This window comes from Gymnoscopelus microlampas, assembly GCF_963454915.1.
Source record: "Gymnoscopelus microlampas genome assembly, chromosome: 3".
Taxonomy (NCBI): Eukaryota; Metazoa; Chordata; class Actinopteri; order Myctophiformes; family Myctophidae; genus Gymnoscopelus; species Gymnoscopelus microlampas.
Genome location: NC_139940.1, coordinates 24725348 through 24739041, shown reverse-complemented (window position 1 = coordinate 24739041; position 13694 = coordinate 24725348). Strand labels below are relative to the sequence as shown.

The 13694-nt window shown below is 41.6% G+C and overlaps 1 protein-coding gene across 3 annotated transcripts; it reads left to right on the top strand.

Annotated features, from left to right (window-relative positions):
• The first annotated feature begins 1474 nt into the window (after positions 1-1474).
• Positions 1475-13308, top strand: tlr18 (toll-like receptor 18). Of its 3 annotated transcripts, none has more exons than XM_084052098.1 (5): positions 1475-1524; positions 7576-7699; positions 8470-9483; positions 10435-11617; positions 11860-13308. In XM_084052098.1, exons 2-5 carry the CDS (start codon positions 7674-7676, stop codon positions 12316-12318), a joined length of 2682 nt encoding a protein of 893 aa, XP_083908224.1. In that variant the 5' UTR covers positions 1475-1524; positions 7576-7673; the 3' UTR covers positions 12319-13308. The 3 variants fall into 3 exon arrangements, with proteins under 3 accessions (XP_083908224.1, XP_083908225.1, XP_083908226.1); XM_084052099.1 differs by lacking the exon at positions 1475-1524 and adding an exon at positions 2747-2932; XM_084052100.1 differs by lacking the exon at positions 1475-1524 and having other exon boundaries at positions 7558-7699.
• The last annotated feature ends 386 nt before the right edge of the window (positions 13309-13694 follow it).

The following is a 13694-nucleotide window of genomic DNA, read 5'->3' as shown; positions in this document are numbered from 1 at the left end:
TGTGGCGGCTGCCAATTATAGCAGAAATAGAACAATACTATGCCAGCCTTTTTGCCTCCGTTTTGGGCATCCCAAGTTGTTGGAACCCTCTAACAACCAGTCTGTGGGTATGTCCTCCTAGGCTGCCAAATATAAAAACAAATAGTCTGCACCTAATAGCCCAGCTCTGAGATGGTATGTAGAAGTGGTTGGTATTTAATGACCTTGGTCATAAAGGCTTCCTCTAGGCAAGGGTCAAAGGTGCAGGCTCTAATACAAACACCTCTCTGGACTCCTCATCAACCACAACAACATCTGGTGTATTAGCTGTCAAAGATGTAAATATGTCTGGGTTATCACAGAGATGAAACATGGATGAAATGACACGGGAATGTTTGTACATTCTCACTGAGGGTGCATGATTTTTTGATATGTCCTTTGCTATGAGTTCCACTATTCTATCATGGCGTGCTATGTACATCCCTTTGTATGCATAACAGCCATTCAGGATGTGTGACAGTGTTTCAGTGATCTGTTCTGTGGTGTGGTGCTGGCAATGAGGAAACTGAGTGGTGGGAAACCACTCAGGTTCCTCGCACGCACATGTCCACACAAAGGAGAGTATACAAGGACACAAATATTAAATGTGCAGTAAGATTACATCACAAAATCATGGAATACGTCTTCATGATACAATAAGCATGTCACTCAGTACTCTATGGGTATAAGTAACAGCGTCTCCGCCATATGTGGCGGCTGCCACACACACACACACACACACACACACACACACACACACACACACACACACACACACACACACACACACACACGTCTGCTTATAATAAGCACATTTGTGGCTTTTTTTTAAGTGTAGTTCCTTAATTCCTATATTTTACTTTTTTTCCAACACTCTGATTACCTACATTACACCTGCAGGAAGTGAACAGATATTGAATGAAGCAGCACACAGAGAAGTATTCGATGACCTTGGTCATAAAAGCTTCCTCTAGGCTAGGGTCAAAAGTGCAGGCTATCTCTAATACAGACACTTGTCTGGACTCTTCATCAACCACAACAACATGTGGGTATTAGCTGTCAAAGATGTAAAGATGTAAGGGTTATCACAGAGATGAAACATGGATGGAATGTCACGGGAATGAATGTACATTCTCACTGAGGATACATGATATTTTGGCATGCTATGTACATCCCTTTGTATGCATAAACGCCATTCAAGATGTGTGACAGTGTTTCAGTGATCTGTTCTGTGGTGTGGTGCACGGGACCTGGGTGGTGGGAGACCAGATGGAAAGATTGAGTCTGGTGGGAAGGACTTCTAGTCTGGCTTTTACAGTGAATCACACACACACACACACACACACACACACACGAGCACGCACGCACGCGCACACTGATTGGAGGAAAATAACAAAGTATGACAGCTGCATTTGGCAGCCCATCTAATGCTGAGTCACTTCTCACAGTGTGTGTATGTGAAAGTGTGTTGTGAAAAGGTTACATCTCTCATCACAGAAGCTTTAGGTAAGTTCTGAGGAGTTACTTATTGTTTCCCTATGTAGCCTTTTTTATAGTATTACTGTATGTAGCTGATGCTGTGTGCCATAAATAATCAACACGTTACCATGTTTGTGTTAAAATAGTATGTTTAATAGTAAAACACTGACTTTTGGAGGTACACGTACCTCAAGGACTGTTAATAGTAGAACAATTTGTCATCTTTGATTAACAGTCAGCCGTAGCACTATTCATTCAACTTAGGTATAGGCAGAGTTTTACAGTAAGAGAGCAGGGCTGTGTATGGGACAAGGATGCTGCTACAACAGGTACCTTTGGCTGATGCAGGAATCAAATCTCTGATCTACTGTAGCATCTGGTGACATAATATGATTATAGGAAAAATCATTGAATGGGAATAGTTTGGGGAACACAGTAAGATCTGAGTGTTTTTTTTTACTCTGAGAGTGTAAAGATTGACCCAAAAGGGGTCTCTCCACTATCACATGTTACTTGATCCAAACTAGAGGCAAGTGCTGTATTTGAGACAGAGTCCTAACTGAGACCAGAATAACGTGAAGCCTATTTGAAAATAGATTATTAACAGTTTGTTGATAAGCTTGTCAATATTCTATTTTCTATGTTCGCCTATTTTCGTCGATGACATTCTCAGAATAGGGATGCTATGGTTCATGTGGTTCATGTCGTTAACTTAACTTCAAGTGTGAGGTAATTGGTAGCTTGCAAAACTTTGGGTACAGTTGATAGTTGCACACAGCTGGATGTGAGCAAGAGGAATTGTTTTGTGTATTCTCTTTTTGTGATTTACCTTTTTTTTATTATGTGTTATTATGTTTACAACATAGATACAAATGTCATAAACAAATATTGGTGGAAATCTTACATTAGACTGACAGCATGACCTGGTGTCAAAATGTCCAGAAAATGATAGACTTGCTGCTGTATTTGTCTAACACATCAGTGAACACACAATGCAAATCACATTAGTTAGGTGACAAGTCTGTTGTCACACTATTGTGAATGCATTTGGTGGGCAAAACCAAGAGGACTGCCAACAGACGTCAATGAAAAATGCTGCCTACAAACAACTACTGTATTATTGACTGTTGGGTAAATAACATAGGTAACAATGAAGCACTGAAAATCCCTGCATGACGCCAACCACAGGACATTAAAGAGAGATACCAGTGTAATCAATGATTAAGTCATTCTCTTTCAGGGACAACAAGTCAAAGCACCTGCAAATTCACGTCACAGAATGACGCATAGAGTTTGGACAGCTGATGATATCTAATCATGCATGAATCATACATCATACAATGAAAGCCCAGCTCATAATTGCAACATGTCACTATGTGATTGACGCTGTCCCCCAATCGGCTCTGTGCACAACTGCAGTTCCAGTTTTCAGAAGGTGGCATACCCATTATCTTATTAACATGTTTGATTAACAGTATGGCAGTACAGTAAAAAAAAAGCTATGCTAAACCACTGAGTATTTTTCGGGCTATTAGACATCTAAAATCTGTCTAAACAGCTAGGCTAAAACCGGGTTATAACTGGTCTAACAGTGAATGTTTTTTCAACGTCTAGGCTAAGCCTAGACATTGAAACAACGTCATTTCAACTGTCTATATATAGACGCTTAAAGGTTAGGGTAAGGCTAGACGTTGAGAAAACTTTCACTGTATAGACCAGCTATAACCCGGTTTTAGACAGACGTCTAATAGCCGACTATGGCTCACTGGGAGGATAACACAAAAAGACCAGGGGGGCTTGTTTCCATTGTGGTCCATTGTACTCAATTCAGAAAACAAGACATAATACAATATATTACATATCAGTAGCAACACCATTAGCAGCAAAATACAGTATATATTTATAGAAAAAAGAGGGGTGGGGGCGGGGGGCAGAGGATGCCACTCCTACAGGGCTCCTTCATGGAGCTGCTGAGGGAGTGCGTTGTTCGGCTCTCTGAGGTAAAGCTGGTAGGGGATAGAATTAGACTAACCCTAAGTCCAACAATAATTTGAGGCATGTTTTTAGATCAGTTTTAAATGTGGATGGGGAATCGAGATGTTTAATGGCTGTTGGTAGGGCATTTTTTCGAGGCAGTACAGTATAATGCATTTATCCTCATGTATGAACCTCAAGACTCAAGAATTGAATAGCATATAAAATCTAAACCAATTTTAGAGTTCTGTTACATATGCTTCCAAAGTTGTCCCTGTCACTACCAACTGGTGTACAATAGATAGTGCTGTGGCGTAGCCACCACAGCAAACCAGGGGTGGGTGTGTATATTACGCAGGTCAAATTAGTTGAGAATTAGGGATGTCCGATATTATCGGCCTCCCGATATTATCGGCCGATATTAGCATAAAAATTGATATCGGGAAAATATCGGTATCGTTTTTTTTTTTTTTTTTTTTTTTTTTTTTTTTTTTTGCTTTATAAATAAGTTACAGGAGTTCTTACTGTATATGGTGTGTGTGATATGAAATTTGAGCTTATCCTAATCACAATAATCCCCGCATATATCGGTATCGGTTGATATCGGTATCGGTAATTAAGAGTTGGACAATATCGGTATATCGGTTATCGGTAAAAAAGCCAATATCGGACAACCCTATTGAGAATGAGTTTACTGTCAAACGACACCATTTCCTGTTACAGTAGGCTACTGACTCTTTGTCAGGACATATTGAATTTGGTCAGGTGATGAACAAGATGCCATCACTTCCTTAAAGGGTAAGACCACTTTGGTAGAGGTTTGGGTTGTGTAGTTACCTTGCCATGATGTAACTCCAAAGGTGGGCAAGAAATCAAAAATAATTGCTCCATTGATTAGAAATTGATAATTCAAAAATATGCTCCTCATTGACTTACATTGTATGGTAAAACAGCTCTCAAAGTCACTCTTTTAGTACATAAATGAACACAAACAAAGCTGATTCAGACAATATAGAGCATCACCAAACCCAGTACTGTGAACTTCCTGTTGATTTTACTATTTCAAGATCTGGATCCGGATCCGCGGATCCAGTCCAGGTTTTCTACTTATTAAAAATGGCAAAATCAACAGGAAGTTGACATTTTTATTAAAAAAAAAACAGTACTGGGTTTGGTGATGTTCTATATTGTCTGAATCAATTTTGTTTGCGTTCGTTTACGTGCTAAAATAGTGACTTTGAGAGCTGTTTTACCGTACAATGTAAGTCAATGAGGAGCGTATTTTGAATTATCAATTTCTAATCAATGGAGCATTTTTTTTTTCTTGCCCAACTTTCGAGTTACATCATGGCAAGGTAACTACACAACCCAAACCTCTACCAAAGTGGTCTTACCCTTTAAGTGAGGTTCAGCTGACAATGGTCAGTTCTGTGTGTTTTCACATGGCTTTACTTGTGATGCCTAAAAGTCATTGTTAGCTGCTAAGTTTAATCTATTGAAACATTTTGTAAACTATGGGGATGGGTGTCTCAGGCTCTGCACTCTCCCTGTTTGCATCCTACCTGACGGGTCGCTCCTACCAGGTGATGCTGGGAGGGTCTGTGTCAGAACCACACAGGCTCACTACTGGGGTTCCCCAAGGCTCGGTTCTGGGTCCTCTTCTCTTCTCTCTCTACACTACATCTCTTGGTGCTGTCATCCGCTCCCATGGCTTTTCCTACCACTGCTATGCCGATGACACCCAGCTGATCCTCTCATTCCCCCCCTCTGACACACAAGTGGAGGCACGCATTGCTGCTTGTCTGGCTGACATCTCGGAGTGGATGTCGACAAACCACCTGAAGCTCAACCTGGACAAGACCGAGCTGATGTTCATCCCAGGGAAGGGCTGTCCTCACCGAGACATGGCCATCACCATTGAGAACGCTGTGGTGACGTCAACTCGGACTGCGAAGAATCTGGGTGTGACCCTGGACGATCAACTGTCGTTCTCGGCTAACATCGCATCAGTGACACGGTCCTGCAGATTCCTCCTCTACAACATCAGGAGAATTCGCCCCTTCCTCACGGAGAAGGCAGCCCAGGTGCTCATCCAGGCTCTGGTCATCTCCCGCCTGGACTACTGCAACTCCCTCCTGGCTGGTGCTCCGGCATCTGCCATCAGACCTCTGGAGCTTGTTCAGAAAGCTGCGGCTCGTCTGGTGTTCAACCGCCCCAAGTTCTCTCTCACAACTATCCTTCTCCGTTCTCTGCACTGGCTCCCCGTAGCGGCTCGCATTCAGTTTAAAACCCTGGTGCTAGCCTATAGGGCAGTGAAAGGAACAGCTCCTTCTTACCTCCGGGTTTTGGTCAATGCCCACACCCCTGCCCGACCACTCCGGTCTGCCACCTCGGGGCGACTGACTCCCTCCCCACTCAACGGTCCTTCTGGTCGATCGACACGGTCACAACTTTTTTCTGTTCTGGCCCCACAGTGGTGGAATGAACTTCCCACTGATGTCAGGACAGCAGAGTCACTGCCCATCTTTCGCCGCAGGCTGAAAACCCACCTCTTCAGGAAACACTACCCTTCCTCTTTGCCTGGCCTACTTGTTGTTAACTAGTTGTAGGAACTATTGTTGTATTGTTGTATTGGATCTATTAGCTCGTGCTCATTTGATTTGGCTATTTTATCTCATGTGTTTATGGAAGTAGATAGCTGATATATTGCACTTTTACCTTAGCGCTAGGTATACTCTTGGTTACTTGTTTTTACAGGAAATGCACTTAAGACCTCTGGTGATTAGTAGTTTCGTTCCCTACCTATGTTGAATGCACTTATTGTAAGTCGCGTTTGGATAAAAGCGTCTGCTAAATGACTGTAATGTAATGTAATGTAATCATTGTAAGCTACCTTTGAATGCATTCCCAGTTCATTTACTCCCGGGGCTTCAATTGTTTAGCAGGCACCAGCAGGTTATACAGTTGAGTTAAGGACAAAGCTGACACAAAAATAGTCAATGTATAGAGCATGTGTATAATGCCTATAATGTATTGTACATGAGGGACTTGAAGCTAGGGTAGATTCATGTTTACCACAAAATGCCTCAGGCAGTGAGTGAGTGAGTGCACACATTCCTCTGTTGTAGATAAAGACTTCCAATAAGCTGCATAGACTGGAAGGAAATAGTTTAATGTTTAAACATACTTCACATTTATTAACTGTGACTCATCTGTTAATCTCTCTCCAATTTAGATCAAGATGCAGAAGGTCAATATATACTGTGGTTAATGACTAAACAACTCAGTTCATGAACTCAAAAGGGTTCTGCATACATAATAGGTTAAAAATAGACATGGTTAGAATCATGGCTACTTTAGTTTTAGCTAATCAGATGTAATGGAAAAGTCACAGTTTTGACTTCACAACAACTACTGAATTGTGTCCTGTTCAAGTGTCTAATTAATTAATAACTCTAGTAATTCATTAATAACTACTCATTCATGACTCTTTGCTTAGGTTACTCCTGCCTGTACTGTACACCTTAAAATAAACTTAAAGGTCTTGAAAATAATTGTATTCATGTTCAAATATGTATGATTAGAAAACAATATTGCAACATCATTCTACAATATTGAGCTTCATATGAGGCAATATTATGAATGTCTATCTTATCTATTGTTAGCTTCCAGGAACGCCTGTCTATTGTTTGCCTGATTATATTATATGGCTGAATCATTATCTTATTTTTCCTCCTTTTAAGTGGCATCACTGTTGTGTTTTTTTTATATAACCAGGAAGGAGGATACATTTATAGCCAATTCTGCATATACAGTACAGAGGTTAAAAGTAATGGTTCATGGAATATTATGGGGAAACTTGTCATTAGATAACTGCAGACGGTTTTCCTGTAATTGCCTTCACAAATGTGTGGGCGGGGCCTATTTCTTACAAACAAAGCCATATCATGACATGCACGCAACATCCAATCATTCTCAAATTGTCATTGCATGGTAAGGGTCCTCCATAGATTGCACCTCCAAAACCACTTTCAGTCCATAAGGGGCATCACAAAAACAAACAGTTGCACCATCTGTCGTACAAACTCTATTTTCTCCCCACAGCTTCCTCATGTCCTGACAGCTGCAACCCACGACTGACACAGCCCTGGGTAGGCAACCAGGCCTGGCGGAAATCTGCACTCGGGGAAGCACTTTTCTAGATGATTAATCATTATCACCCTAATAGGTAACACATGTAGTTCCTGCACACATCATTACAGTTTTACATGTCATACAGTCATTAAATATAATGATCCATGAGGATACACACGGAAACAGCTGTATATGTCTTCACGGCACATATCCGCCAAGATGTAAATATTTACTCAACTCTTGTCTGGACTGGATACAAGTCTACTGGAGTTTGATCAGCATGGTTATAAAAGGTGACATATTGTCCATGTGAGCACCGGTAGTTTTGACCTGGTAACATAAATAGAAGCTCAGTTAGGAGGGTAGCAGACTTTCATTGAAATTCTTGAGCAGTTGACGCAGTCTTGAGAGGGTAAGTAGATTACAAAGCAGAATTTACTGTAAAATCCTCAGTGTTTAAGGGTCGTCCACAAAAAGAAGAGAACTGCTGCTCCAAATTTTGGACTGAAGAGTTAATCTAACACATTCAGAATTACAGTAAATTCACACACTGGATTTTACTACAGTATGTAACTCATCAATTTAAAAAAAAATCAGTTTTTAGCTCCCCTTTTTGCTTCAGCCATGTTGATATGTTTTAGTTGTGTTGTTATCATTATCATTATTATTATTATTATTATGGAATTGTCAGTCCATTCTTTGGTGCTACTGTGGTATAAGATATTAGAGATCACTTCACTGTGATTTTATTTGTCGTTACCACACTGGAAGAACGTTTCAGTAACAACGTTCAAGTATGGCTTCAAGCAGAGAACTATAAAGATAAGGCAAAACTTAATTTCACTCTGTCTTGTTTCCTTACAGTTCCATTATGATGGTATTCTATTTGATGGGCTTCAGCACTCTAATGCTTCGAGCTCTCGCCTCTCCACCAGCAATCCCATCATCATCAGCAGCAGCAGCAGAATCCTCTCCCAGCCCAATGGGACCCTGTCAAATCTACAACTTTGGCCGCTCTGCAGACTGCCTTGGAAAACAACTTGACCATGTTCCATGGAGACAGTTTCCTTCCACGCTGGAAGAGATCAATCTCTCCTACAACCATCTTCAAGCTGTCCGAGCCAATGACTTCCTTCACCTCCCTCACCTCTGTGTACTTCATTTGGAGTTCAATAACATTTCCCGTATTGATGACAATGCGTTTAAGTACAATCCACTACTGGAGTATCTTAACATCTTTAACAATTCCCTGCAGGAAATTCCTGCCACAGCTCTGAAGCCCCTGTTGAACCTGAGGGAGCTCTACATGTCAAACAACATTTATAAACATGCTACTTTGGCTGATGGCTTCTCCAAATTTATCAAGCTCAAAGTGCTCTCCATGGGCGGCCCTCTCGTAATGGGTTTAAAGAAAGGCGACTTCCAGCCCTTGAGGAACATAAAGTTGCATGGTTTTGCTATTAAATGCTCATCCAATCTGAGCTACTATGAAGCTGGGAGTTTGGAGGTTATCCATACAAGCCAGATGGGTTTTGATATGGCGATAGATCAAAGGCCTTACACTCTCCCTTTGATGCTTCATGACCTTGCCAACAAGACCTTCAGTGTCATTCAGTTTCGGAACCTCTTTGAGTTCATGTACTACAAGGGAGATGAAGACATTTTCCAGGGTCTACAATATATTACAGCATATCAGCTCATCTTTCACAGGGGTAAATTCAATGAGAATCTCCTGAGGATGGCTTTGCTGAACTTACAAGTAACTCCTATCAAGAGGCTAAGACTGCAGTATATTGACTTTGCTCGTTCGCCCACCTTTGTTGATGATGGAGCAGATTCAAGTATAACAGACCTAGCACTGGACAAGCTAGATCTTTGGTAAGAGCCATCTATTTTATGTCTTCTATGCATTGCGCACCATTTTAAAATGGAGGAAATGAAAGTACCATTCCAAATTGAGATATCCATCATTTACACAATAGCCATAAAAGAGCGAATTGCAAGTAATTAAAACCATAAAGATAACAAAGCTATATAGTAAATGAGGATTCAAAATGAGCTGTTGCAAAAGTACTGTATGTTTTATGGAGTGATTTAAAAGATGATACTAACTTAAGTAGCCTAATTTCCTCAGGCAAGTGGTGATTCCCAAGGCCCAAAGCACTAGTACTACCCAGATCCACACTTGTTACTGTGTGTTAGCCCTGCACTGGATTACCCAGGCCCTAATCTCTCAAAACAGATTCAGAGCTCCGCAGCTGTATCAGTCGGCAGCTACCATTACTACGTGTAGAGTTTGTTAGTAGGAATGAAAACAGACGCACCACAGGAAGAGGAGGGCTTCAGGCGAGTGAACGGGCCAACATCCGGACTCTATACGCGATCGCGCGTTTTCCCTTTTTTTTTTGCCAATGGGTTCCCAGATTGCCAAGGCCCTAACAGCAAATACTCCCGTAACTCCTTAGTCTTTAGCCTAGACTCCAGAACAGACCCTTGCCTGAAGCTCTCATGCAATGCATTGGCATTGGCTCTGCATGTGCTATTGTAGCGTCGGCCGGGGCGGGGCAAACCCGGGATCCCTGGATCCGAAGGCGCGTACAGTACGTTACCAGTCCGCTAAGGAGCCAGGCTTTAAAGATATGGAATGATGCAATGCATGTGAGAATTTTCTTTTTCAAAACTGATATGCCGTTTTTAGAAATGGAATTCATTACAATCTTTATTTTCATATTCTGCAGCTGAGGCTGAATATGCATATGCAGCTAATTATAATAAGTCGCAAAGATATAACCTTTTACAGTTTTTGAGGATTGTTTTCCTGTTTTGTAGGTATATCAGCAACCCTGATGTGCTACGATTTGATTGGCGCTTCACCTGGTTCAACAAAGTCAGAGAGCTGTCTATTCAATACGTGTACTTCAATTCTGTCCCTTGTGATGCCTGGGATGAGATGGGAAGTGTGCAGCATCTGGATGTCTCCAATAATCGATTGGTGGATACAATACTATTCAACCAAGGATGTGATTACAAGACCAAAAGGCTAGGTCTTCACAGCTTCATCATAAGCTACAACAGTCTGTCCAGTCTGAAAGACTTGTCATCTGTGTTAGAAATGTTCCCACGGCTGCAAGTGATGGATATAAGCCACAACATGCTTGGTTCTGCTGGACAGAGTCAGGACTGTGTCTGGAAGCAAAACATCACTCGGGTAATTGCTAACAACAACAAATTTGACAGTGAAGGACTCCTGTGTCTGCCCACTACAGTACGTTACCTAGATCTCTCCCACTGTGATCTCAATGAGCTTAACATGAGATACTTTGAGAAAGCCACTGAACTTGAAGAACTTTTGCTGACAGGAAACAAGATCAAATTTATTCCTTCTCTTTGGAAAAGTCCCTCTTTGCAGGTACTGGCCCTGGATGATAATTCGTTTGGTCTTGTTAGTATACAATCCTTCCAGCTTATGCCTCGACTCTCTCAGCTGAGGGCAGGGAACAACCCTTACCACTGCACCTGTGATCTTCACACCTTTATCCAGGACACACTGTCCAAGGGGAATGTCAATCTTACAGACTGGCCTGAGAAATATAAGTGTTACCACCCAGAAGCTTTGCGCGACACAGTCATTTCCAATTACTTCCCAGGCCGTGTGGCTTGTGACATCAGGCTTGTTATTGTAATCTGTGTTGCTACCACGGTGGGCGTGGTCCTGATACTAATGCTGATTTGTTACATTTTTGAAGTTCCATGGTATACCAAAGCCACTTATCAGATCATCAGGGCCAAATACAGGGCTTACAAGGAAAAGGCAGCAGGCCAATCAGAGGTCTACGCTTACCATGCCTTCATATCCTATAGCCACTCTGACGCAGACTGGGTGAGGGACCAGTTGTTGCCTTGCCTGGAGAACAACAGAACCCCATACCGTCTCTGTATTCACGAGAGGGACTTTATGCCGGGAAAGTGGATCATCGATAATATCATTGAAAACATCGAAAACAGTCATAAGGTAAGAGCAGATAGTTTAAACTTTAAACTGAATAGAATACTTTAGAAGCGTGATTTAGATATGATTTCCAACAACAATTGAGGGAAAAAAAAAAAAGTGAGGAATAGCATGGCTCAAGAGTTCTTAGTTCTTGTGTGGTAAATCGGTTCAACAAAATAGTTTTACTACAAGGTCAAATAATCAAGTAAATACTAAAGTCTGTTTACATATTCCTCAAGTTTTCTTCCTCTATCCATCTGCAGGTTATCTTTGTCCTCACACATGACTTTGTGAACAGTGAGTGGTGCAACTATGAGCTCTGCTTTGCCCAGCAGAAATCTGTGGGCAAGACTTTCAGTGATATCATCCTAGTGGTAAAGGAGCCTATTGATGCCCACTCTCTGCCCAACAAGTACTGTAAGCTAAAAAAAATGCTGAATAATAAGACTTACCTGGAGTGGCCACAGCAAGAAAAACAACAGGCATTCTTTTGGGCACAGCTGAGGAGTGTTCTGGGCAAACCAACCCTGCCAAGAGAAAGGATGCACAGTGTTAGGAGCAGGGCCTCCTCACTGGGTGCCGTGTCAGTGAAAGAGCCCCCTCTGGAGGACAGGAAGACAGAAATTGCCACAGCCAGTGAAGCTGTAGAGGTAGAGATGCATAATGAAGTTATACACAACATTGCCGAGTTGTACAACCAGAAAGCAATCCCAGTCACATGAGGACAAATTAAGCTATGATTGCATGATGCTTCCTCAAACACTGTCTATGTACATAAATGCCTAGGCCAAACTGAACTCTCATCAGTTCCATGGCAGATTGTCGGTGGCAACAATTTGGGAGCAAAAGCCAGCATCTCATCTCACTCAGATGATAAAGAAGAACACGATACCTCCACTGTACTGGCGCATAGCATTCTGTCACGTTACCCCAGAGGGGCGAGGAGATGCCCTCGCCCTAGACTCCGCGTGCCCTCTGAGAGACACCAGGCTGAGAGGGGTCCCTGCTGACAGGCACTGAAAGGCCACAAACTCAACGGCACCAATGAGATATCCCATGTCGCACTCTGGATAACAAGCACGGTGCAAGAAAGATGTGGTGACAGGTGTCATGCTGTGAAGGGACCATATTCCATTACAGCCTTGGACCTCAGAGCTTTGAGATCACAACTAAGCCAGCCATACTACAGGACAAGATGTGCCGTGTCAAATCAAAGGGCACACAAGTCATCATATCGAAAATACTGAATGTGTGACAGGGCAGGTCAAAGGCTTTAATATGGTTGGGAATTGTCGGATTACAAGATGCATGCATGGGTTGATCACTAAATGTTTGGAGAGTAATAGCTTAATTTATAGTCCATCATATGACAGTGCCACGTGCTGAAAATAACAGATACACAATACGATCGGCAATTGTTTGTGCACAGCACAGCAGTACGATGAAGTATAATCCAGGTTTAAAGCAAAGTCTAATCTGTGGAAAATAAATATTATGATGTTTCATTATTAAATGACATGACCATTGCTATATATGTAAAAAGAAGTATCCTTATAAATAGATCATGTACTTTTGTTAAACATTTTGTTATTAGTTATTATTCTGTTTATTCTGCCCTCTTACAATTCATAAAGGTAGCCTATACTCTAGAACCATGTTCGAAATCAAATAAAATGACTGTGGTACTAAAGTATCCCAAATAAACAATCATGCCCAGTCTACTCTACTGGACATCCTTACTATGGCTGATCTTATCTCATTATTTGGAAAAAACAAACCAAAAAAAAAGCATAAGGGGGTGGGGGTGGGGTGAGTGGCCATATTGTTATGTCTGATATACTGTCACGGTATATTCCCTGTACTTTATTTTCTCACCCATTGCTTTGGAATTGGCAGTGTATATAGAGTATCCATCATCAATGAATTCGAAATTGGAGACGGAGGGAGGGAGAGAGAGAGAACACATACAATACAGGATATTTATATCACATGCCTACTTTGGATCATCAATTATATATTAACAAAATAAATAGAATAATGTCCACGTAGGCTACAAGAGTGTATTAGGCCTATGCTAGATGACTAGATTATTTTATTA